This window comes from Nyctibius grandis, chromosome Z, assembly GCF_013368605.1.
Source record: "Nyctibius grandis isolate bNycGra1 chromosome Z, bNycGra1.pri, whole genome shotgun sequence".
NCBI lineage: Eukaryota > Metazoa > Chordata > Aves > Nyctibiiformes > Nyctibiidae > Nyctibius > Nyctibius grandis.
The window spans coordinates 96,879,086-96,904,524 of record NC_090695.1 but is presented as its reverse complement, the minus strand read 5'-3'; the positions used below and the strand labels follow the sequence as shown (position 1 = coordinate 96,904,524).

At 55.6% G+C, this 25,439-nt stretch overlaps 1 protein-coding gene and 1 long non-coding RNA gene across 7 annotated transcripts in view; one reads left to right on the top strand and one right to left on the bottom strand.

Moving 5' to 3' along the window:
- Positions 1–1,479: 1,479 nt before the first annotated feature.
- LOC137676133 (uncharacterized) lies at positions 1,480–2,247 on the bottom strand. Its single transcript, XR_011050053.1, has 2 exons — positions 2,079–2,247; positions 1,480–1,640 (listed from the first exon to the last, which is right to left on the bottom strand). It is a non-coding gene; the product is annotated as an uncharacterized lncRNA (long non-coding RNA).
- PEMT (phosphatidylethanolamine N-methyltransferase) overlaps positions 2,114–25,439 on the top strand; it is a 44,228-nt gene continuing 20,902 nt past the window's right edge. For 2 of the 6 annotated variants that reach the window (XM_068422720.1, XM_068422715.1), the window contains exons 1-3: positions 2,530–2,605; positions 4,807–5,019; positions 6,467–6,604. In XM_068422720.1, coding sequence (XP_068278821.1) covers positions 4,927–5,019; positions 6,467–6,604 — 231 coding nt within the window. In that variant the 5' untranslated portion in view covers positions 2,530–2,605; positions 4,807–4,926. Of the gene's footprint in view, positions 2,254–2,511; positions 2,606–4,806; positions 5,020–6,466; positions 6,605–25,439 lie in introns of those variants that run through there. The other 4 variants (XM_068422719.1, XM_068422717.1, XM_068422718.1 and 1 more) reach the window with 4 other exon arrangements.

The window sequence follows — 25,439 nt, the reverse complement described above, 5'->3', positions numbered from 1 at the left end:
CATCCCCACGTGCTGTTAAGAACTGTCAACTGTCAACCCGGCTCCCGGTCCTCCCTCCAACCGGGCAGCCCATCACCGCCGTTACGAATGACTTCGTTTAAGTGCCTTCTGCCCACGCCGGCATTTGCAACTCCATATTCATCGGTGACCTCTCGGGGCCGTGGTGGGTTTTCAAAGGACGCTGGGTGGGGAGTTCAAGCTGAGAAGGGACTTGGGAAAGCCGAGGGCAGTGCCCTCTTCCTTCGCTCGGTGCTCGGAAACGGAGAGCTGGATAAAAGGCATGCCACGGGGAGAAGGGGAGGGATGGGGACACAAAGAAAAATCCAGCCCTGCAGAAAGCCCTCTTTGTCTCCTTCACAGCTGCCGGGATGTTTCTGAGGCAGGATGGAGGCCGGCGTGGAGGGCCCCCACCGCTGCAAACACCCTCTGTCCCTCTTATGTGGAAAATGTTCCCTGGACAGGGGACTTGGCAGCGGGGACAGCACAGGGGCTCTGGTGTGATTCCCTGCCCCAAACACCGCTGGGCTGGTGGTAGGGCACTGGGTCCTGCACCACATGCCTTCCCTGGGTGTCCCCCAATGTGGGGTGGCATGGCAGACATCTCCATGATAGCCCAGCTCTGCTGGCCTCCAGCGAGGAGCCAGCGAGACAGCTCACCCCTCTGTGCCTCCTCACCTCCATCCCTCCCTCCTTCCCTCGGCCAGACCCATTCCCCCTCCCAGCCCGCCATGGCATCCTTGTCCTCTCCCAGCTGGCAGCACCAGGATGTCCTCCCCTTGCAGCAGGGAGGATGGTTTGGAGAAACCTTCCCTCCACTAACTCCCTCCCCGGGGGGACGTTTCCTCCTCGCTGAACGCAGCCATCATTGCTTTCCCCACCGCGTCCCCTTCGCCCTCCCCGCTGCCCCAAGCACCCAGCTGGTGGGACTCGCAAAATAAACATCCTCCCATCTGCTCCCACGCCGCAGCCTGGGAGATGGCAGAGGCGATAATTACACACTCGGCACAGCAAAATTATCCAGCGCGAGGGAGGAGAGGCCGGAAGCAGCTGGAGATAATCCACGGGGAATGCTGCTCCCACCCACGGCCCCTTCCTGCGCGCCTCACCCCAAACCAGTCCGTGCTGCGATTTATACCGTGAATGTGCTCATCAGGCCCGGGCGGGATGGGGTCCAGCCCTGTGCGAGCCCCCCGAGCGTGGGAGCTGACCCTGCAGGCGGGGAGGTGGGGATGCACTGTTGCAGTGAGGGGTTTGGAACTGCAGAAGTAAGGAAAGGCGGTTTGCCGTGGGGCCGAGAGCCGTAGCTGGGATCCCCGGGTGCCTCCAAGGATGCCATTTTGCCAGGGCAGGTTTCACGTGAGCCATCACTCACTCACATTTTTGGTGCCTGCCAGGGCACGACCACTCAGACACCCCGTCCCTTCCCCACTCCCGCAAGACCTCTTGCAGCTCATTCACAAGGCCTCCTTCATATCAAACTCCTTTTTGAAGAAAACTTTATTTCCCCTCAAAGGAGGGTCTGTAAAAGCAGATGGTCCATGCAGAGACCCTCAGAGGTCTGCGGGGATGATACTACCTGATTGCCCACACACAGGCAGGTCCGGGACTGCAGCCCATGAGGTGCATTAACCAGAAACATCCTAGAGAGGAGTGAAGAAAACCAGTATTAGTAGGAATAATAACAGCGATAAAAAAAAAAATACTGCACCTGCTGAAGGGAATAGGCTGCAATAAATCATCCTGAAAATACATCCAGGCTTGCTGGCTTTACGTTTTGCCCTGCAATGAGCAATATCGGGCACGCAACATTTAATTTCCACAACCTTTCCGGTAGCAGAAAACCAGTGGAGCCGTTTCCCTCCCTCTGGCCCTGCTGTGAGTGCTGAACGTGGGCAGGGGGACGGGCAGGGGTCGTCGGGGACGGGCAGGGGTCGGCAGGGCCGGGTCTCTGTCCCCGCTGCCCCCCCCAGCACCTCCGTTTCTTGCCCACGCTCCCTTCCGGGTGTTCTCCCCCTACTCCCACGCACGGCCCCGTGCTCAGCCCCACGCCGCCTGCCCCGTGGGGTGAAACCCCGTACCCGGGGGGGCCCCGACCCGCCCCGGCGGGGGAGCGGCCCGACCCGCGCCGCGGCCCGGTTGCTTCACGGGGAAGGGTCGAAGTCCAGGCGCCGCAGCACGGGCCGCCCTCCCCGCCGCCGCGGCCGGACACACACGCTCGCAGCCCGCGACGGAGGCGGCGGGGCCCGCGGCGAGGTCAGTGCGTCCCCGGCGCCGCAGGCCCGGCCCGGCCTGGCTCCCCCCCGCGCCGTGCTGGGCCCTGCCCGGCCTTAGGCCCGGCTCCTCCCGTACCGCGCCGCGCCGGGCCGGGCCGTGCCGCCGGCGGAGGCGGGCCTGCGCTTCCCGTCAGCGCCACCGCGGGGCTCCGCGCTCGGCCCGGACCCGGCGGTGGTGGCGGTGGCGGCGGGGGGAGCGACCCCGGCCCCGCGCCATGGCGGGGCGGCCCGGGCCGGGCGCGGGGAGGCGGGCGGCGGCGGCGGCGGCGGGCGGGGGCCGGCCCTTCCCGCGGGAGTGCTGCGAAGGGCTGGGCGGCCTGGAGTACGGCCAGGTACCGGCGGGGCCTCGGGGCGGGGGGGGAGCGCCGGGCTGGCTGCGGCCCCGGGAAAGGGCCAGGCCTGGGGCGCTGCCGCTCGGCTGCGAGGGAGGGGGGACGACCCGGGGCCGGCCCCCCCCACCCCGGCCTCTCCCGGTGCCATCGCGGGGCTCTGCAGAGCCGGTGGCCATAACCCCCCGGGCGGTGCCTGCAGGCGCAGCGGACCCCGGGGACACTCGGTACCCCCTGCCCGAGCTGCCACTGTCCCCGGCCCGTTTCAACCCAAGCCATAACGGCACGCTCCGGCCACGTGGCAAGGGCTGCACCGGCACTGCACCGGGTCACCCAGATGCCTGTGCAGCTCTTGCCCAGATGCCCATGCAGCTCTTGCCCCAGTGCCCCTCTTGCCCCAGTGCCCCTCTTGCCCCAGATGCCCGTGCAGCTCTCGCCCTGCTTGACTTTGGGGCTGCAGACAAGCAGGCAGCGTTTGTCACCGTTATTTACCACCTGTTGGGAAGGAGGGAGCAAATTTGAATGTTCTGTGCCTGTTACGTGGCTGTCCCGGCAGCTTGCAGAGACAGCTCATCCTAATGGGCTCCCCTTTTATCCCTAAAAGCACGTACCAGGCACAGGCCAATCTGCCTCCCGCTGGCAGCAGCGAAGTTGGTTGTTGAGGAGGAGAAAAGATGGTGAGTGCAATGTTAACGATGTTGCCAGCCAGGAGTTAGTAGGTCAAGGAGCTTTTGTTCAGCCCGTGTTGGCGGTGTGCTCAGCGCCGTACGAAGTGAGAGGAAAGAAGCTGTCCTGGTCCCACGGGTTTGCAATTGAGGCAAGACCAGACAGTTCGGCCCCGGTGCCAGCGGCTGTCTGGGTGCCTGGGTTACGGCTTGACAGCACTTGGTTTGAAGGGATGTGGTCTGATGGCGAAGGGCTGCTGGGGGGTGAAGGGAGGGGAGGAGAGGCCAGGCAGGGTGGGAATAGGAGGAGATGGGTCAGGATCAGGCCCTGGGGGCTGGTCCTTTTGTTCCTCACCAGCACCCATGTCCCGAGGGCTCAGATGGAGGAGCCCAGGGGAACTGGGGCGGTTTGAAAGCAGTTGCGGACCCCCATGAGGATCCCCCTGTTTCCCTGGGGCGGTACGGCCTTTGCTCATGCCCTTTGCACCGCAGGCGGTTGTGGCTGTGCCGGAGGCACCTGGAGCGGCTGGACGTGCCGTGGGACAGCGTGGGAGCCATTCCCAGGGCCTTTGCTCTTGGCTATGAGATGGCAGGTTTAGCAGCCCCTCTCCATGAATCCCCCTGCGGCTCCGGTTCCTTCGAGGAACCTGTGAGGAGCCAGTGGGAATTTCTCTCCTGGATGGGCGAGGTGGGGCCGATGCCTTTTCAAGCCTTTCCTGTCCCCTGGCATCTGAAGGCCTTGCAAACACAGCTGTGTTTGGGAAGCAAAAACCTTTCACGTCTCGGTGTTGTCCTGATTTTGATTCAAGCAAGGGAAGGGCTTGGGCTGGGCTATTTTGTCTTTTGTTTTCAAAGTTTTTGGCCAAAAAAAAAAAAGGCGCTGTCTGTTTTTCGTCCAAATACCAGTGCAGGGAGAGGGGGCGGGGAGGGGGAAGCAGCATGGCTTATTGCATGTAAAAATGCTGACAATGTCAGGGAGCCATCCTGGGAAAAATATCTTTCTTAAAAGGAGAAAGGAGGAAAAACAGTGAGTTTTAAGGGTTTGTTGTTGTTGTTGTCATTAAGTAAGACAGGAAGGTCTTTTGCAGCTTCTTACAATGCAAGTGCATCTCCCCTCGCTGTGGAGGGGGTTTGCGTCGCTCTTGCTTTATGGAAGGCAAGTTTGAGGCTGACACAGTTCATGGTTTGGAGTTTCCACGCAGACCAGCATCGCTGGGCCAGCCCTCTGTCCCCGGGGCCGCCGAGGCGCTGTGAAACAGTGCTCCCGCTCCTGCGTCTTGGAACCACGCTTGGGTTGGCAGCTGCCCCGTGACGCTGGTGCTTGTCCCCACAGCAGCAGTGTCCTCGCAGTGCCCGTGTCCTTCTGGGCGCTGCTGCAAACACGGGGCTTCCTGAGAGCCTGGTGCTGCCAAGGTGCGGGGGGGAGGTGGCTTGGAGGAGCCCCCACCCCTCTTCTTGCCTTTGCACCCTGACATAGCGCTTTGCAAGCTGTAACAGCGCGTTGCTTGGGGCCGTTAAAAGATTTGTCCTCTCTTGCAGGGCAGCTGATGCGTTTGGTTTGAGACGAAGTGCCCTGTATTCGGGTGCAACGCCCGGTGCCCGTGCAGGAATCCGCACCCCTGGTAACTGGCTGTCCCTCCCCAGGTGGATGTGACAGCCATGGCGCGGCTCTTCGGCTACGTGGATGTGACCGACTCTGACTTCATTGTGGCTGTCCTCTCCATCGCCTTCAACCCGCTCTTCTGGAACGTGGTAAGAGCCGCCTGCACACTGGCCACCCTGCTGATTTTAGCCTTCCTTTGCCAGCTACGGGGGGATCTCCTTCAGGCTGCACTGGAGGAAAAGCCTCTTTTGGGGAAGTCTGCTGGGCTGGGTGGAGCAAGTGGTGCTCAGTTATCAGGTGTTAGAAGTGGGTGAGCGGGGAGCTGTGCTGCAGAGAGGACTCCTGGGGCTGGGGGTGGCTGTGACGAGTGTCGCAGAGGAGGTGATGGCAGGGGCCAGCGCAGGATGCAGAAGGAATTAGGTGCTGAGCTTGGGAGAGGGGGCAGAGCAGTGAAACCTGTCCTTCAGCCACCTCCTGCTGCACCTCCCACCGCAGCAGCTGGGCACTGGTCACCACTGGGACTGAGCATAAATGGCGTTAACCCCGGCGAGGGGGCTGCACTGGATACGTTGCCCGCTGCTTCCCCTTGAAATATGTTGGCAGTTAGTTGTGGGGATGGCAGGAAGCAAAAACACTCACCCAAAAGTGAACCTGAAGAAATTCCCCCTCCATCATGCTGCAAAGACTGGCAAAGAGCTGCAGAGCTGGCAGCAGGCCAGCCCTAAGCAGGAGCAGGGGTACCTGCGCACGGGTGATGCTCGCTGTCTCTGTGGGTACCACAGCGCTTCGGGAGCTGAGACTGCAAGAGTCTCCGCTGCCTTTTGCTGCTGTGGTTTGATACCTCCCTTCAAGAGCAGCGAGAATCGTTGCCGGCCCCATTTTGGAGCAAGGCAGAGCCCGTGTGCCAAGCGGGGAGCCCAGGCTGGCTGCAACACGGGGTGACTCCCACCCTGCAGCACCCTCGGCAGCACAACTCAGGTGTGGGGTGAAACCTTCTCCCCACAAGCACACATGGGAACAGGATGTCATCTCAGCCGAGCTTCCCAAAACCTTCCCGCAGGGATTCTCACCCTGGGGAAGCTCCTTAAAAAGGCCTTATTTTTCCAGCGGGGGAGGACTCGGCTCTCTCTGAGCGTGGGGGCTCTTGAGTTTATCTCACGCTGGGCTTTGGAAAAGCGAGGCTCTCCTGGCTGTGAGTCACTTTGGAAACCTCCGTTGGAGCTCTTTGTTGCAGCCTCCTTAATTTTTCATGCAACTCATTATTAAAAAGTCTCACAGTGTCTGAAATGGGAACTAGAATATGCCATGTTATTTTGACTGCAGAGTCATCGTTTAGCATAAAGAATCAATGAACGAGAAGATTCGGGATGTGGTCTCGGGGGGGGAGAGACCGGCTCCAGCGCGAAGCTGCATAAAAGGGAAAGCAAAAAAGTACTTTATTAGTGTCTGCTGCTACGCCTGCGACTCGTGGGATGCCTGCAGCTTGGGAAATAGCGTTGCTTTTTGGATGGAGAGTTTGGCTGCTGCTAAAGGGCAGGGAAAGCTGATGTAACAGCAGGAAGTTCATTGCTCTGCGTTGCTGTTGTCCCCTTCCAGTGTGTGATGAGCGTTGCCGTTGGCAGCAGGTGGCACTGCAAGCAAGACGTGCAGGGCCTGCGCCTGGGAGCAGAAGGCACCTCTGCATGGGTTTGCAGCGAGCAGCCTGAGCTGGTGGTGGTGGAAAGCTCTGGGGAGGTGAGCGTGGCACTAGATGCTTCCCCGGCTGTACGAGCTGGGTGGCTCTCACAGTCCGTGTGCCTCCGTCCGTACGCTTGCTCTGCCCAGGCCCCCCACCATTGCCCTGGCGTTGTCAGGCTCTGCCAGGCCCGGTGTATGGCTCACACCAGGCACTGCTGGAAGGCTCTTGCAGGGGGCTGGGGGACCTGACCCCTGAGCAAACCCCGCTATTGGGTGCATTTTAGCAGGAGTGGCCCAGCCACCCCTGGATTTTCCCTGACCTTCTTCCTTTACCTCCTTGCCATCCTTTTTTTCCATGGGACCAATGTCCCCTGCCTGCATGTAGCCAGCATCCCATCTTTCTCTGCATCCCTGCACAGGCTCCCTTTGTCTTTTGCTATTTGAGTTCCTTCCCGGCAGCTGAGATCGCTTCTGCATCTGAATTACTTTGGGCTCGCAGGAGCTTTGGTGCAAAGGCTGGATTTCTGTGCAGTGCCAAGCACTCGCTGCTCTCTGTGCTTAATAAGTAATGTGGGATCCTGGTCAAAACCCCCCCTGTGCCTGAAATTCCTGATTTGGGTAGAAATTGGGTGGGGATGCATTGATTTAGTTCAGTGTCTTAATTCCCCGTTTCTGCTGAACTCCGGCCAGGTCCGCCTCTTAAAAAGTTTGGCGCCGGGTTGTCCTCGCTGGGCAGCGCCTCTGGATAAATACGTGGTGGGGAAACCCCGGCTCCGTGCGGTGCCCATGGAGAGGCGCAGCTCGAGGCCTCGAGCATAGCGAGGCATGTGCCCTGGTAAGCACCAGGGTATGGGGATGAAGCACAAACTCTAGAGGCTGTGGGGGAGTGCGGCTCCGGAGAAAACTGATGCTCGTCGGGTCGATTTATGTCCTTTGGTTAATAGAGCAATTTAGAGGACCAGAGCCTAAGTGAGGCAATTTGTAGGACTCCAGCTGGGCTGTGCTGATGCTCCCTCCTGTTCTCCACAGGGGAGAAAAGCTCTCAAAAAAAAAAAAAGCCTCAGGACTCTCAATTTCCACCCTCCTCCCTGCAGGCGTGTGCTGGGGGGTACCATGAATGCCCCGCTGGGGTCACCCGCTGCATTTCCCCCCCAAACCGAGGGCTCACACCCCCTCTTCTGCTTCCCCCCTTCTGTGCCAATTAAAATCCCGCTCATCCCCGGGGTGGCCCCCAGGTTATGGCGTCCGTGGCACAGCTTGGATGTGTTCCTGCACTATTCTCTGTTTTTTTTCCTTTTTTTTTCCTTTCCTCTCTCCTCCTTGTGCTGTCTCTGCTTTCCCACCCCGTCGTGGCTGTTACGACAGGAGCTGCTGGGAGCCGTGGTCCCGCATGAGGCAGGGTGCAGGTGAGGTCCCGAAAGGCAGCGGCAGAGCCGTTTGGGGGATGATGTCTTTTAAAACTCCCCAAGGATGTTGAACACAGCCAGGAGAGCTGAGCCACCATGGGGCTGGTGAGGGGCACCCAGCGAGGAGTAGGCACGTCGCTGGGGCCCTGCCATAAAACGTTAATGAGGCCAGAGCGGCAGAAACTTCAATAAATCCCATCTGGGTATGGAAAGCCACAGAACGATGGGAGAAACCTCTCATCCCTTGGTAACTAAGGAAGATATTAAACAACAACTCCTCGGGGACAAACATTTTCAGGCCAAGAGAGGCAGATAACCTGCGTGCGAGAGGTTTTAAAGGGCTCGCTGAGCCTCGGCACACAGGGAGTTTCTAGAAAGCTGGAAGGTTTCTGACACTCTCAATAGCAACCAGGCAAGTGGCATAGCCATGAGCCAGGTAGTCTGACGTCTGTCACCACGCAAGTGAGTTTCAAGTGGGGAACGCATCCATCAGCAGTCCTTTTCTTGATTTGAGCCTCTTAAAAATTTACGGCTGGCGTCACAGACCGATTTAGAAATGGCACATCTTCAGCTGCCGCCCGAGAGCTCGCTCCTCCCGTCGCCTCCGCTGACCCCCTCGAGACACCCGTGCGTCCTGCAGGAATCTGCAGGGCGAAACCTCAAACGTCACCGTTAGGAAAGGGCTTAGCATAATTTAGCATGATTTTGAAGCAAAGAGACCCCATCAGACAAACGTTTTATTCTTCAAGCTTGCAGCTTTTCCTGTTCAGGGTAACAAGAGCTCTGCTCTAGACTTCTGTCAAGTGCTTAAACTGCATGAGGTTTTGATTAAAGAAGTGGTTGCACAGGGACCTGGGCTGACGACGCCTGGCTCCTGATGGATGTTATATCTCTTGGTTCATTTAGTTTTAATTTCCCATCCTTTTCTCCTTCTTTGGAGACTAGAGGAATCTGCCAAGTGGATGAGAAGTGGTTGTGCTGGTGGGGAGAGGGGAGTTTGCAGGCACTGGCAGCCCGATTTCAGCTACCTCTGACCACTTCTTGCTAAACTCAGAGGAGGGTGCCTGGCCCAAAACCTCCCCACGCTGGGAAGCGGCCGGGAGCTCGGGAGCTGTCGGGATTCAGGCAGTGAGCCAAACTCTGAGAAACCTTCTGGGGGCAGGAAAAAAATGCCTGTTTCTGGGGGATTTCAGTGGCTCTCGCTGTCTGTCTTACAGAAGGGAAGGGTTGGGCGGTGTGTCAGCACCTCGCTGGGGAAGGGAGATTGCGGGGTACGAAATGGCTGTGCGAGGGCTGGGGCTGGAGCAGCAGGCAGAGCCTTGCAGGGAGCACACCTCGGTTAGCAGAAGGTGACAGGGTTGGGAGGTGAATGAATCGGAGTGATTTAATGGTCTTTTCTGGCCTTCAGATTCTGTAAACCTGCAAGAGTTCTGTGGGCTCCCCTGCAAACCTCTGCCTGCCTGCAGCTGTAGGGGAGAGCAGGGAAACAGCCCTCAACCATCTTCTGGAAAGTGCTTTTAGATCCTGTCGTAGAAGCCACGGCACAGCGACGATGATTATCTGCTTATAACAGATGCTAGATCAATAGCGGGGCTTCAAGCTACGCTGCGAGGCAATTGACTGCAGAAAGTGGTTCTTTATTGGGGTAAAGCTGGGCTTGCAATGAGGCTCCGATTCGCTCTTACATCTCCAGTTTTAAAATGTCACCACCAGCTCTGATGCCTTTAATCCTTTGTGCAGGGAGAGAACGCACATTATTCATAATTGGGCTCTCTAACAGGCAGCAATAGCTGTTTTCATTTCCTACAATGCCTGAGAATGAGCGAGGGTTTGCTTTTTTTCTTCCCTTTCTCCCCCAAACAGCATTTAGTGGCAATTTTATTCCGAGTGACTTGGTAACGCTTCCCACTCGGGCGGCGCGGGCTGTGCGGCGATGCTGTAACGCGCGCGGTGAGCGGATGGCATTGATTCTCCAGCCGTCTCGTAACGGAGTGAGTCCTTGACGGGTGTGTAACACTGTGCCTGTTTGGCTCCTAAATTTAGCTTTTCCAGCATGTCGGCACCGCTGTGAGCCACATAACAGACACCAAAACTGGGTCGCGTCCTCCAGCCTGCCGGCTGGAGTGACACAATTAGGAGCGCTGTCACCTTGAGGGAGAGCCACATCCTTCATGCCGGCACCGCTTCCCGGCAGTCTCACAGCTAGGGCTGGTGCTGTTTTCACCTAAACGCTCTTTAAGAAGCCGTGCAATATCTTTTTACAATGTCCTTGCAGGCTGAGCTGCCTGTGTCGGAGGCGGGGAGATCACAGAGCCCAGCCTGGCCAGGCAGCTGGGAGCTGAGGAGCTTCATCTGTGTGTCGAGCCTGGCAGGGTCTCAGCCCTCGGGGCTCCAGGCGAGGTGGTGGCAATCACTCGAGCAGCTGCCCAGCCACCATGCACGGGTACCTGCCAAGGCAGGGTGTGCTTGGGCAGCTGAGCCATTTCCGTGCCCGTTCCTAGCGTGAGTTTGGGATCCAGCTGGTGTGCGACGTGCCTGCTCAGCGTTCCTCTAAACCGAGATCAGAATCTGGCTCTCACCCCACAATCCCTTGTGGATCACGGCCAAGCTGACCCAAAAAAGCAACCTCCTTTTTTTAGCTTCTGCAGAATGCTTCTCTAGAAACCTAGGGTGTTTGTTGTATATACTGGACTTTTCTTGTTTAGTGTTTTAAAAATAAACCACAGGCTGCTGGCAGCCCTGCTGGAATAAAAAACATCACAAAAGATGAAAAAATAGATTTAAGCCGAGAATCGTGTTTCCATACGCACCAGAGGATTATCTGTAGACCCGAGAAGTTGGGAGAGGCCCTTTCCTCTCTGTTCCCACTCCATCCCTATCCTGCCATGCTGCTGCTAAACACTTTCTCTTGCTGATGAGGTGCTGTTCAAAGATGTTAGTCTATGAAATGGCGTGTCTGTGACCACCTCCATGCCACGGGACAAGGCAAAAAATGCAGCTGGATGCAAAAAAGAAAGTAGTATGATCTACCCAGAGCAGGAGGCATGGAAGACGGCGGGTCCTCCCATGTGGCCTTGGGCTTGGGCAGTGTTTGTGCGTAGCCCTGGGGCTGGGAGCTGCTGGAACCCCGAGCAGGGAAACCCATTGCCTCCCCTGGGACATCGGCTGTCCGGGGGCCAGACAGGGACTTCCCGGGTTGCGTCCCTGCCGCAATCACGGACGTGAGCTGGGTGTTCTCCGGCTGTGCCATGGCGCAGAGCAGTTAGCAGAAGCCTACCCAGTTCCCAGAAGGATGAGATCTCCCAAAACAGGCTGCTTTGACGAAGAAATGCAGACACACGCAGTCTGCTGGCTGCTCCTGGGAGGTTATTTCTGTAAGACCCGCTGCCCGGCTTCCATCACGATGCGGTTGCATCTCCTGCGTGCCTGGAGACTCGTGGTGGGGAGGGAGGCGCTGGGGTTTCATGGTGGGGGTGCTGAATCTGGTTTGTGGCAGGCTGGTGACACACAGGGTTGTCACCCCAAAGAAAATGCTGCCTCGTTTTCCCTATTTTCTCCCCCCTTGATGGACTCCAAGGGGACACTTATCTCCAGTTGCTCACATGACAGTAGCAAATGGGTAGTAAAGTGGATTAGTAAATCAGTAAAGCAAACCCCTCCTCCTCTTTTCCACCTATATTGTGTCCCCAGTGACACGAGTAGCTGGAAATGGCACTTGGCAGGAGCATCCCACGTCCCCGCTCTCTTGAGTGTGAAACCAGGTAGTTGAGCAGCCCCATCACAGCAGCACTTGGTGGGCACCAGTTCCTGGCAAATATTAGGAGCCTCGTCTCAGTTAAAGCAAACAAGTATCTGCGCTCCCCCCAGGGCTGCCTGCCTGCCTTGGCTCCCTTGCATTCGCCTTTCTGAGGTGTCCTGACAAAGCTTTAAAACCCCTGGACCCCAACCCGGGGAGAAATAGTTGATTTTTGGAAGCTGGTGCTGGTGTATTATGTTGATGGAGGACGTGAGCTATGGACATAGAGCGTGCCTGCTGCCTGATTTTCCTTTTCCCTGCCAAGCCGTCTGAACCTCCGTGCTTGCTCACGTGCAGGGCAATTAGAAAGTTACGAATTTGGTTGCCAGAAGAGCTGGAAGCCCCAGGCTTGCACACCTGTGCGTGGCTTTGTCAAACTCCCCCCATCTCCTGGCGAATGTTGGGGTCAGGAGGAGGAAGGCTGGTGGGAGCTCTTGGTTTTCCCATGTGTCGTTGAAATCACGAACCTCCGCAGTGCGTTACCTGGTCGTCTGGATTTGGCAATATCTTGCTTGGTTTTTTTTTCCTTACAAAACCTTTTTTGTTCCCTCTTTTTACTCCTCCAGACCAGGATGATGCAGCCGTGGGCTTATTGTGCAGGTCGGGACGTGTGAGCTGCTGCTTTGTCTGGCTGAAGGGTTTTCTCTCGCTCTCGGTGTAGGCACAATCATTTTTGGTGTGATCCTTTTTGCACTTTTGGGAAGAAAAAGCAGGCTGCGAGCAGCTCACACCCCTGAAGTGGGTGAAATGGAGATGGGTTTTAGCAATTTTCTTTGCCTTTGGCTGTTGCGGGGAAGCCTGACCGTCGGGGCTCACAGAACACCTTCATCGCCTCCTTTGTGCAGTGGGAGGTTTGCTCGTTATCTGGTTTGTGCTTTGCTTCTACAAGAAGCTGTAATTGTAGCAGCTCCTTGCCAGAGAAGCACAAAGACATTTTCAGGGAAGGAAAATGTACGTGCAGCTTTTATGATCCTTTACAGTACTCCTTCTGCCTACTTGCCTCGCCTCCTGCCCTTTCTCCAGCATCAGCTCTGTGCCTGCCTGGTGCTCAGCGTGACCGCCCCTGCCTCGAGCCTCGCCTTTGCTATAGAAATGCCCCTTTTAGAAAGAAAAACTTGAGCATCCTCCTCATCAGTCTTGGTGGGCGAAGAGATGAGGGACCCCAAATCCCCCCGTGTAGTCAGATGTTCCTGTTCCTGCCTCTTCCCTCGTAGCTGTGTTTTCTGTGGTGGGTCTGACAGCAGATGCTCAATCTGTAAAATCCCAGGGTGGATTTTGAACTGAGAAAAAAAAAAACCCGTCCATCCATCTGTGACTACAGTGTGTACCCATAACAGGGCTGGAGTAGGACCAAAGCAGATCACCTTGGGGCACGCATGGCTGTTCCTACTAAAAACTGAATGACTTCAGATGGAATACAATATTTTTAACTACAAATCATTCCCATTAAGTTCCCTTTCCTGTTTATTTTTACCAGAACATTGTTTTAATGACTGCAGAGTTACTCATTTGGTTCCCAAGGCTGGGGAGCAGCAATGAATGAGTTTCATTTTGAGACTTTGTCGTGCATTTTCCAGAGATTGATGTACTCGGAAGCCAAAGCGAGTGCATTGCCCAGCTGAGGAACGTTACTTTGCTACCTGTACCCATCAGGTGCAGGTCTCTGGTGCGGATGGGTGGGGATCCGTAGCTGGAAGGACTTGCTCAGCCTCCTCCATCCACCCCTGTGCTGGGCTCCAGTGCAAATGCACGGAGCAAGAGGCTGTAAGAGGGTGTGAGCACTGCGTGCAGGGCTCGTACGTGCATCTCGGCGTTGGGCTTTGAGGCTGCAAAAGGGGGAAGGAGCTCCCCTGGCGTGCAGATCGCCGGGTCCGGGGATGGTTGGTTGGTCTCTCAGCTTTTGGGTTACATTTCTTGCATTGAACAAATACCGTGGGGCACGTGGTTACACCCATCAACACCCCCAGTGGTAACAGCAGCAAGCCCGAGGGGTTTACTGGTTGTATTTAACCCTTCAGCCCGTTATCACTCGTTGTGCCGCGCGGTTTGAACATCTCATCCCCGAGGAGAGGGGAACAGAGCGCGCGGCTGCCCGCGTTACATAAAGATCAAACTGTCCCTCTCTATTGTTGGCCGCCGGGACGACAGCAGCAGCGCAAACATGCGTGTCCTCGGCGCCGTGGGGAATGTTCCCGGCGGAGGCTTAGCACGGAGCCTGGAACACGATACGTGGAGCAGCGAGGGGATGGGAGGCCCTGCAGCCGACGCCGGTGCTCCGCCGAGCGTGGCCAGTGCGACCAGTACCTCTCTTCTAGCGAACTCTCACCACTCTGCGAAGGGGTGTTAGATTTCTCTTGCATTTTGTGCTCTGCGAGGCGTACTTATTTTTTTCTCCCCCTTTCCCCGTCCCCCCCTCCCATCACAGCCCCCGGGGGGAGCGATGAGCGAGTACACGCTGTCCAGAGGACGGGTGTGTTGGGAGTCCTTGTTAGCAGACTTATTCCAGAGAATTAAACCCTAATTTCACAAAAGGGCAGTAAGAGAGTGGCTGCAGCTCTGGGAGAAGCCGAGCCGGCTTTGTGTGTTGTTTGCAAATGGCACAAGAAGTCCTGGGCTGAGGCTGCCGGTCCTGGTCGTTGGGGTATTAGGACCAAAAGAATAATTGCGTTTCTTTACTATTTAAAACAAAAATTACAAATTATACAAGGAAGCCAGTCGTGTCTCTTCTACCATGCTGTCACTTCTGCCTCCACTTGTTTTGTTTTTGATTTTAGGCAGGGCTTTAAAATGTTCCTAATCATCTTCCACTTCACCTTTTGACAACCCCGCTGCAAAATGTGCCTCTGCGGCACTCGTCATTGTTTCTCCCTGAATTAATTGTTGTGTGTAATTGCGACCTGCCGCAGGACGCTGTCTTGCTCTATTAAAAAGATGCTAATGAAGAACATTGGGTACCGTATTAGGGGAGAGCAAGGCTCGACTCGCTGGGATGTGTACTTGGCGTACTGTTATTGCCAGCCCGGGCAGAAATGGTATTTCTGTCTCTCATCAGTCACTGGCTAATAATTGTAATTTTTACTTGCTGAGAAACTCTGGATGGACTTCATTAACGGACACACGAGATGCTACCAGACCTGCATTGGGGGGAGAGAGGAAGAAAACAACCCCTGCGTGGAGGCAATTTTATTATTTATAGGAGTGATCCAGAATTAGTGTGTGTGGCTAATGAGCTGGGCTGAGCTGGAATCCAAGCAAACCTATTAACGAGAGCAAACTGCAAAGATAATGCCCGGGTCTGAAAACCCTCCCATCAAACACAAGGTCCCAGGCAGCGCTGGGGTGGCTCGGCTGCTGCTTCTTCCTCCGCGTGGGGCTGTGTGGTGTGTGGTGTGTGCTGATGTGTTTGCGTCTCGAGAGGCTTCTGCTTGCTGATCACCCTCCAGCCTCTCTCCATCCCCTTCTCTCCTGCCAGCTCCTTCTTACTCATACGTTGGGTGAACTGGAGCTTCTGATTTAATCTTTAGGACAACAGAGCCAAAGTATTTCCACTCCCATGGGCCACATCTGTTTGAAGAATTGCCTGACTTGAAATACTGCAGCATCCAGCCCCAGTTTTGGGCACATCTGCAGGTCCAGCTGGCTGGGGACGCGGTGACAGAGCTGGGTGCTCACACTGGTACCCAAACACGTACCTGCAACTAAATACAGGTCATACAGGAGAGCAAAACACTTGAATTAGCCGACGTCTCCAGTGTAGCTTTATACAATCTCTTTGCAATGAATCAGAGGCTGCAAGAAATGTCAGAGTCATTAGGTGACCTCAATCTCCTTTTACCTAGAGCCAGCGAAGACTTGTCTCGGTTCCGTAAGAGGATAGTTCTTACATAGGAGGCTCTTACTGAACACTGAACACTGTCCATTTTTATTCCAGCTAGAATAACTGGTTTTTAATCAGGCTGACCTTATTTGCAACGGTGATAGCGATTTGAGCTAGACGTTTGCAGCAATGGTTGGAAAGGGTCTGGAGGGTCTGACCTACAAGGAACGGCTGAGGGAGCTGGGGTTGTTTAGCCTGGAGAAGAGGAGGCTCAGAGGTGACCTTAGTGCAGTCTACAACTACCTGAAGGGAGGTTGTAGTGAAGTGGGAGTCGGGCTCTTCTCCCAGGCAACTAGCGATAGGACAAGAGGACACAGCCTCAGGCTTCGCCAGGGGAGGTTCAGGTTGGACATCAGGAAGCATTTCTTCTCAGCAAGGGTCATTAGCCATTGGAAGGGGCTGCCCAGGGAGGTGGTGGAGTCACCATCTCTGGAGGGGTTTAAGAAAAGACTGGACATGGCACTTAGTGCCCTGGTCTAGTTGCCATGGTGGTGTCAGGGCAACAGTTGGACTTGATCCCAGAGGGCTCTTCCAACCTGGTTGATTCTGTGATTCTGTAATGGTTGGAAAGCTTTGAAGAGCAGGATAGATGCTCTGTGTCAGACAGAAAGCTTCGTCCTCACATTTAAAACCAAACCCAAGGCGTTGAAGTCTGCAGCGAATTCAGAGGGACTTGACCTCAGAACCGTGGATCTGCTGGGATCCAGAACCTGATTTGGGAATAACGCAAGGGAGCGGAGGCGCGAAAATAGAAGGGAAGTCTTAAAAAAAAAAGAAGAGAGGTGTTTGTCTTGTAACGTGGCATTTGTGCTGAGCGCTTGCTGACAGCGTGGTGCAGCAGAGAGCTTGTCTTTCTGAATCGATGCCAGTTCAAACATCGTCAGTGCTATTGTTGGATCGCTTTGTTTGAAAAAGGGTCTTTTGGGTAGACGGCCGGTGTTGGTGAGGCGGCTGTGTGTGTAACGCTTCGGGCTCTTTCCCCCACTTTGTGGTTTTTAGTGGTGCATGAGTAACAGGGGGAGAAAAAAAGCAAATACAGGATGTGAGATGGGCAGAATAGTCTCACCCACCCAAGAGACCGACGCACAGCTTTGCTCCTGGTTGGTTTGGGAAGGTGCCTGCTATGGACTGCCAGAGCAAAATCCGACCTGTTTCGCTCAGAGAAAATGCTCTGAGCTTCAGAAAAATGCATGAAAAGAAGAGATTTGTGGTTTTCTGGATGGGAACTGTGTGCAGTGGGAAGCTGAGTGTGGGCCAAGTCATCTGGGCATGGAAGACGAGGGAAAAATTCTGGCAAAACACTGGGCAAAATGCTTCCCCGTCCTGTGCATGAGATGCTCATCTGGCAGCACTTGCCTTCCCTCGGGCTCCAGCAGAGCCCGAATACTTGTGCAGGGGCAGCCTCTGCCTTTTCCTATTTTATTAGGTTGTGTTACTGGATTAGAGGAGCGGGGTGGGTCCTGGCCGCTCCCCGTTCCCCCACGCAGCCCATGTCCCTCCCAGTGCACGTCCCAGACTGGGACTGGAGAGGTCCTTCCCCGTCCCGTGCTGCGCTCTGGAGAAATCATTATTTCGCAAATATGTTTTCCATGGGTTTTGTTGGCCGGGAGAGTCAGTTCGGGCCGTGCAGGCTGATTCCCCGCAGCCAGAGCACATCGCCCTTCCCCTGCTCAGGCTTTGGGAGCTGCTCGTAAGGGCTCCCAGTGCCCACTCTCAAAATTAATTAACACAGCTCGTTCTGCGTTACTCCAAATCACCTGCCTTCAGCTTCCAGCTCTTTGGACATAAATCATGAGCTCCTTGCCTTGAGGAGAAACTGTTCAGGTTTTGTGGTGGAAATTGCTAGCAAGTACAGCCCATATTCCGTGTCGTTTTTGTTTTTATTGAAGAGGAGAGGATGTGGCTCAGGGAACAGCGAGAGACCCGGCCTGCCTTGGCCGATGTTAAGCAGGGGCTTGTTTTTATTGCAACCAGCTAATGAGATGGGACTTTGACAAATCGCATAAACACTATTAGAGAAATGAAATTTGTTATCTAGCTGCTTATCATGAGTGGATTCAAGGTAAAGACTCGTGTGGAGGTAATCTCAAGGGATGGCTTTAAGGTAAAGCGTACCTAGTCCTTATGAAACCCTTATCTCTTTTCCTGCCGGCTTGTTTTGTTTCCCCAACTCAAGGCTGTTAGCTGAGGTGACCTGTGCCGTTTCAGTCCAATTACTTTGACTGGGGATGGATGCAGGGGGGTTTATTTTGTAGGCTAAACTCATACACGGTGGAGGCAGGCTGGGTTTCTTTAACAGTCCTCTTTCCACTTCTAAAGAGTACTCTCCTCCCTGTGTCGAAGTGCTCAGACTGGATCCCGTTGACCCCCTCGGCAGTGGCATTTGTCGGTGACAAGTGACTACAAGAGGCACTCCAGCATGTGTTTCATCCTCTTAACTGGCTCGTTTGGGCGATGGGTGTTGTGGGCAGCGAGGGTTTGTCACGCCGGCTACCAGCCCCTTGCTTTTGGAGAGGAGCCCGCCCTGCTTTCCACTCATAGATAGTTCTCTTCTTCAGCCCCTTGGATGTTCTCATCTTTTCTGCAGCCTTTTGAGCTTTCCAAGCCTGTGGTTCCACAGCGAGAGCCTGCAAACGTGTGGTTTTTCCCTCCGTGACACTGTCACCTGGGTGTACAGCCCCGTCGTTCCAGCTGGCTGTTCCCCGCCGCAGCCGGTCTACACCCCGCCGCGTCTCTCCAAAACCCCGCTGCTGTTTCTTTTGGCTGGAATAAACAACCCCCCCATCCAGAGCCTGTGAAAGGCAATGGAAAAGTCTTCCTTGAGTCAAGTCGATGCCTTCCTTTCCAAACTGAAAGCCCTCGGCAGACACGGATGAGCTAAGCTGTCCCCCTCGACTGCGGCTTGCTGACTGCTGTTATTGGGGAAATGGGAAAGGGGAAAAACTAACTGGTGTAGCCTCCTGGGGAGACCTTTCATGGCTGAGCCAGCCTGTCCCCATCTCCCAGGACACATGTCAGGTCTCTGCCCATCAGGTTGGGGTGCCCAGAGCGTCCAGGCTCCGACGGGAGTCCCTGCCCTGCTCCAGCTCCACGTGTGTGGACATGGGCTGTCACCCGTTGTCCCCAGTGCCCGTTGCTCATCAGCAGTCCCTCTCTAGGGTCATCTTTTCTTGGTGCTTTAACATAAAAAAGACCTTTACAAGCCTCGTGGGCAAAGTCTCTGGGCTGTGTTGCCTTACAGCTCACATGAAACCATTAAGACAGCATCTGTCTCTTCTAATATCACTTCAGTGTTTTAATTGCATGAACTGGAAGCTGCTGCTCCAGTACTTAGTGGGGGAACTTCGCAGGGCTTTAATAACTTGCGAAAAAGCTTTCAGGCTCCATTACCATCTCATGGCTCTCTGTAATTGACTGCCTGCGAGTTGAGAAGCCTTCAGAGAAATAACTCGGTCTCTAGATCAGGTAGTCCAGAGCCGCCGTGGCTTTCGCCTGTCGGGGTGCTGGCAGGAGCTGGCAGCCTGCGACCAGCTCCCCTGGGGCGCGGTGCTGGCAGGAGGGACAGAAGGTGGTCTCATGGTCACCCCGAGTGCTGACTTCTCCTTCTGCCTCTGGAAGGTGTCCGGCCAGGGACAGCTCAGCCTGCTTCCCCCAGGCAGCTCTGTGACACCGGCTCTTTCCATGGTTTGGCACTTGCCCCGTGGCACCTACTCCCAGCCAGCCCTGAAGCCTGTGCCCGCCTCGGCTGCATCCTGGGGGGGGAGGGCTGTGCCGGGAAGGAGAGGGCTGAGCAGCAAGGGTCCCTGAGCAGTGCTGTGGAGGGACAGAGGGGCTGCAGCAGGCAGGGCTGGGTGGGATGAGGGCTTGGGAAAGGCTGGGTGACAGCTCAGGTGGGCAGAGGTGGGGGTGATGCTCCTGCCCTGCCAAAGGGACAGCACGAGCGATGGCACGTGGGATTCAGGCTGCTGGGTGATCAGCCGGCCCCGGTGGTGGAGCACAGCTGAGAACTGGTGGCTCGTAGCATGTAAGAGATGGGGGATGCACGAGGGACTGGCCCGCTAAAGGCTGGAAGAGGGAGGACATCCGTTGTCTGGTCGTGTTGGGAGTCACAGCGGACGCACGCGTACCGACCAGCAATGGGCACCATGGCGAGTGCCAGGGAGGCACCGCCGCCCAGCGCGCTGCTGCCCATCTGCTGAGCCCTGGCCACGGGCTAAACCTCCTGGGTTTAGGGCACCTTCCCGGGGCCACGCGCCCGCCCGGGGCTCACTGGCAGTGCGGGGAAGGCAGCTCTGCTGACGGGCGCTTGGTACGGCCACCGCTGCTGCACGGGGAATGTGACTGCGGGGCGGTGACGGCTAATTGCTGCAGCGAGTCAAGGACTGTTTAAGCAGCTAATTAATTCCTCCTAATCAGCGCTTGATCTGTGGAAAACTGCATGGCATTATCTCCTCTGCTGCAGCACCTTGATAATTCCTGTCTGAATGGCCTTCACGGAGAACATATTTAAATAAACTCAATAGAGATTTCAGACAGATAGCAACTATAATTACCAGCTTGTACAAATTAAACCATGGTTTGTTCTGTTCTTTTCCTCCTGCCTTCGCTGCCCAGAGCTCCTGCTAATCATGTTCTTGCTGCCAGTGGCACACCGGTCCCCGGGGCGTTTTCTGCACATGCCTTTGGGAAGCCTGTGCGGGTGCCCGGCGCTGGGTGGGCCAGCGTTTCGAAGGATGCTGCACGTGGGCACGTGCCAGCCTCGGCTGGTGCCGTTGCTGCTCCGGGGTCTCAGTGCTGCCGAGCCTCCGCACACCCCTCGGGGCTGCCGTGCACGACCCTCCTAAGGACCAGCCCTGCAGTTTCCCCTCCCGTCTCTCCTGACGTTTGCAATCTCTTCAAAAAGCAGAATTTTTCTCACCTAGGAGCGGCACAAGCACACGGACACTTGCCTTGAGTGGCCGCAGGAGCCCAGGCTGGAGCTTTCAGCCTGGCCACGGTGTTCGACCGGCACACACGAAGTGCCACCAACTGCAGAGGGGCTCCAGCGCGGTTCGTTAGGAGGGATAAGGTCAGGCCGCACTCATTTCCTCCGCAGTCACCCGGGGCAGCCAGCAAGGCTGGCTCCGCTGGCGTTCTGCAAAGGTCAGCCAGCCCCAGCGCTCGCGGGCGGGTGGTGGATGAGCGTTTACATTGCAGCCCGCACCGTTGTGCTCTGCGTTGGCTCCGCTTCCCTGCTTGCCCCTGGGAGCACCACAGGCAGAGTTTCGGTGCTCAGGTGTATCTTTTTCCTCCCTGTCTTTTCGATAAACATAGCAGCTGCAAGCAGGGTTGTTTTCCAGCATCCAAGCAGTGACAGAGAGCGGAGAAAATTGTTACAGTTTAACGAGGGATTCCAGGGAATCAGAAAGGAAAAATGTATTTTTCATAACAGGGGAACAGGTCAGTGCTTCTGGTTTCCGTAGGTGAAATAAGGGTAACATCAGGTTTCCTGCCCTTTCATGGAGTTACGAGCGAGCCAGGGCACGTCTCCTGCGATGGGAGGTGCTCACATGGAGCCATGTCAGGATTTCTCCTCCCCAGCACCCGCAGGAGAACGCAGCCCCACATCTGGCCTAGGAGAGGTTGGACTGAAGGAGGAAGTCTAAAAATTTGCTCAGGTTGGTTTTGTCTTAAGGGTTTTTTTGAGTTTGGGCTGACTTGTCCGTGTATCCAGGGCTCACCCTACACACATGCATCCTCTTGGGACTGGGGCACAGAGGTGCCCTGGGGAGCTGGTTGTTCTTCCTCTGGGCTTTTCATGGAATTTCTGACTTTGGGTCCCTCGGCGGGCGGCTTCCTAGAGCCCACGTGTTGGGGCAAAATCCTTCGTGCTGGCAAATACTTCAAGACAGGTACAGTGAAGGCAGCATGTCCTATTCACTGTCATCTTTTCTCCAGCCCAGACTTGAGCACTGAACATTTTTATGCCAACAGTTTGGCCAGAGCAAGAGCATCCCCAGAAGCAGACAGAGCATCTCCCCAGGTGGGCGATGGGTCCAGGATTTCCCAGGACGCGGGCACAGCCCCTCTGCCCTGCTCCCCAGAGAGCTGGGAAGCAGCCACTCACCTCAACCCTCCGGTGCCTCAGTTTCCCTTGGGTTGAAGGGACCCGCTGATCCATCTCAGCCTCCCAGGCATGCCGCAAGGCTAAATTCACTAACGCCCACACGGTCTTCTTCGGATACTGTGGTGATGGGGCAATGCGAGGACATGGACTGGCTGATTAGCATCGGGATGCAAAACGTCCCTTAGACCCGAGCCTTTGGGCTATCTGGTTTCGTTCCCCATCTCTGGGGTGAGCCAGATATAGAAATGGAGTCATGCGAAACAGCACAAAGGCTCTATTTCAGAGCTGGGGTTGAGCAAATTAAAATGTAGCGTGTTCAAAAGCCAGCTTCCCTGGATGGCAGACAAAAATAATCCATTTCCTTGAAACAAATACTAAATATTAATGAGAGGCGATGGTCTGCCATGCACACGGAGCTGGAAAGAGCCTTTCCCGTTGATCAGCTGCGGAGACGGGTTCGTGAGAGGAAATTGCTTTTCGAGTGGTTGTTTGCGGCCCGTCTCGAGGTGGCTCGGGAAGGTTTGCCTGCCCGAGAAAAGGAAAGAAAACTCAGAGCGTTTCCATTTTGCATGAGGGCAGGCACTGGGGGTGCATGCCGGTGCTTTCGTTGTTGTTTACGCGCTCGCCCGGGCGGCTGGGGAGATGGCTCCGTTCGGTTACGGAGAAATCGGCCCTGAATTTACGTCGAGAAAGAAGCGATTCCCTGGGAATATCACTCGGCTGCGCCTGACCCCAGCGAGCGCCGGGACGGCCTGCCAAAGGCACACCATGGGACCCAAGAGCGCTCCCCGCCTTAGCAGCCACATCCGCTCGTTGATTTATTTCAATAACGAGCATTGGGGGAAACATTAAAAAAATTACTTACAGCCCTCACCAAGTATCCTAAAGCGAAAGCAGAGGTCTGGGAGCTTTGGAAAAGGAATCCTGAATTTTTCTATTGCTTTGACCCCTGGGTAAGTCAGGAAACTTTGCATTAACTCCGTTTCCAAACTCGGAGGTTGGAAGAGAAATAAAAATGCTCCCTTCCCTCCCTCACCAGGACACGCAGCCGTGGCGTGGGGCTTTTCCCCCCCCATGCTGTGCTCGCCCGTGGGCAGCACGGTGCTGGCCTCAGCTGGGAGAGCCACCGGCACACTGGGAATAGCCACAGCCCTCCCCGGGAGGCTGCTGGTCCCAGCCCTGCCGTGTCCCGCACGCAGCCATGGAGGATGCTGAAAGCATTTTGCATCCGTCATGCAGTAAATAATAACACGTCGGCTCATGACTTTATAAAACCATTAAGCCAGCTGCGTAGCCATGGCTCGAACGAGAGCTAATATTAGCTAGAAATGACTAAAATTAGAAAATGAGAACAGAGCCAGAACTAATTAGTTGTTCAAGGAATAGAACCAGAACCGGAACAAATTAATTGGTACTGAAATATCGCCGCGGGGCCCAGCGGGCGCCGCCGCTTCCAGCCCCACGCAGGCTCCTGCTCCGCGTTGCTCGGGATGGCTCCGGCTCAGGCTCGGGAGGGAGCCGGGGGTCCCGTCTGGAGGCTGTGACAGCTAAATAAAAGTTGGCGTCTGGGTCCCAGGCGGGGAGTTAGGAGCGGTGCGGCGCAGCGTGAGCTGGGAGCGATCCCAACGCGGCTGAGCCAGCTGCTGCCCCGAAGGGCTCCCAAACGTGTCCCCTCGCCCGCCACTGGCTGTCACTGCCCAGATGGGCCTTCCTGAAGGCGAGGGTAATTACAAGGACGGCTCCCAGCCTCTCCCCTCTGATCCTGGTGGCACTGCCTTCTCTTTCAGCCAGCGGCAGAGCTGCTTTGCACAGCTCCCTAAGCCAGACAGGAGCTGCCATCCATGCAAACGCCGCCAGAATAATTTCCAGGGAATTAGGCACTTGGTACGGACAGCTGGCATGTGGCTGCATTTTTCCCATCTGTGACTCAGTCACCTGTATGGTCACTTCTTTTTACTTTCCCAAGGTGGTAACTCACCCTATATTTCTTTCTCTCGCAGTGCTCAAACAGCAGCTCCCATTTTAGCAGCAGCGTGACGCACGGTGTTTTAAATTCAATTTAGAATACAAACTATTTATACCAGCCAGAAAAAAGGCAGTGAAGCAGCTCTTTCTGTCATGAGTGGATTTGTAATTTCAGAGCAATCATTGCATAACTAATTGAATCAGCTCTCAGCATGTGAAATCAGTGCCCTGCTTATCGGAGGGTTTCATCGTTCTCCCCTCCTGAAGCCAGCCGGTCCCCCTCCACCGGCAGCACTTTGTGCTTCTGCATCAGCCTGGGAAGAAAGCGGGACCTGCAAAGCCGCTTTGCTCAAATAGAGCCAATAAATGACCAAATGCATTCAGAGCAGATGAAGAGCTGGGTTGCAGGTGCCTCCCAAAAGCTGCCCAGGCTCCCTGCGAGGGAGTGAAGTACATTTGAAGCTAATGAAGTGCCAGCCGTGTCTGGGAAGGGAATTGGTGCCGAGATGTTCTGCTGACTCCCACCTCCCACTTCATTGCCCAGGTGTGCTCTGCTTGGCTTGAACGTAGGGTCTGATCCAAACCACGGGCTTGGCGCCTGAAAGAGGCGATAAACACAGCGAGAGCTTTCTGAGGGATACGGGAAAGGTGGAAAACAGAGTAGCTGTGAGGACTTCCATCAGCTTGGGAGTGAGGGTTCTGGATGTGGTGACTTGGGTGGATCCAGTCCTGCAGCTTTTGGGAGCAGCTCCAGCCACCTCGCAGGGTGAGGGGGCAGCTCCTCGGCTGCGAGGTGTTTTGGGCACAGGCCTGGCGGCTTCTGCTGCTCTGCAGAACATGGAGCTTAAAATTGCAGCCAGAGAAAAGTGTGCTGTAAAGGATGCTAATGCCTCCCCGGAGATGCTGCCTGCGTGCGTGTGAGCCCTGGGCTGTCACCGACATGCTGTGTGGATTGAGTTGAGACCGCCGTGCAGATGAGCCCTTAATGGCTACGACTGCTGAGTGCTTACGAAGGCCAGCAGGTTCAGCCTGCACAAGTGGAAGCAGTTCTCTGGGCCAAGCTGGGGGGGGGGCTTGGGGGAGCACTCACAAACTTTTCTGGAAGCGAGCAGGGAGGGATTGTTCCTGCCAGGTATGATCCCTACAGCTGGCTGTAGGAGATGGTAGGGCCCAGAAGATGAGAGCTGGGTGTCCCTGTGGTCCATCCCCTACTCGGGGATCTGTTTTCCTTCCAGGAGAGCAATACCAGGCTCCATGGCAGAGGCCTGTTGGCTTTGGTGGCCTGGGGACAGCCTTAGCGATGCTCTCAGCCTTGCTGGACATATGTTGTTGTCCTGGTTTCACTGGGATTTTGTTTCAGTTTGTGGCCAGCTGTGGGATGGTGATTAAGGCCCTTGGCAGTTAAATCCAGGGCAGCTGCCCCAGGCTGGCCCACAGGTGTATTCTATATCATTAACAACCAAATTCACTACAAAAGGGAGGGCATGGGGGGAGGTAGGCCTCTTTTTGCTCTCCACTATTCTAGCCTCCCTTGTTCTTATTCCCAGTGATTGCTGTTTCTGGAGCAACATGCTGCAACTTTATAGCTAAGTATGATTTTGTGTGTTTTGTATTATCATTTATACTGGTTTCTTTATTTTATTAAATCTGTTTAATTTTAACCATGAGTCTCCTTCCTTTTCCCAGGTCCTTTCCTTGGGTGGGGAAGGGCCATTGAGAGAAAAACTGTTATTGTTTAGCCC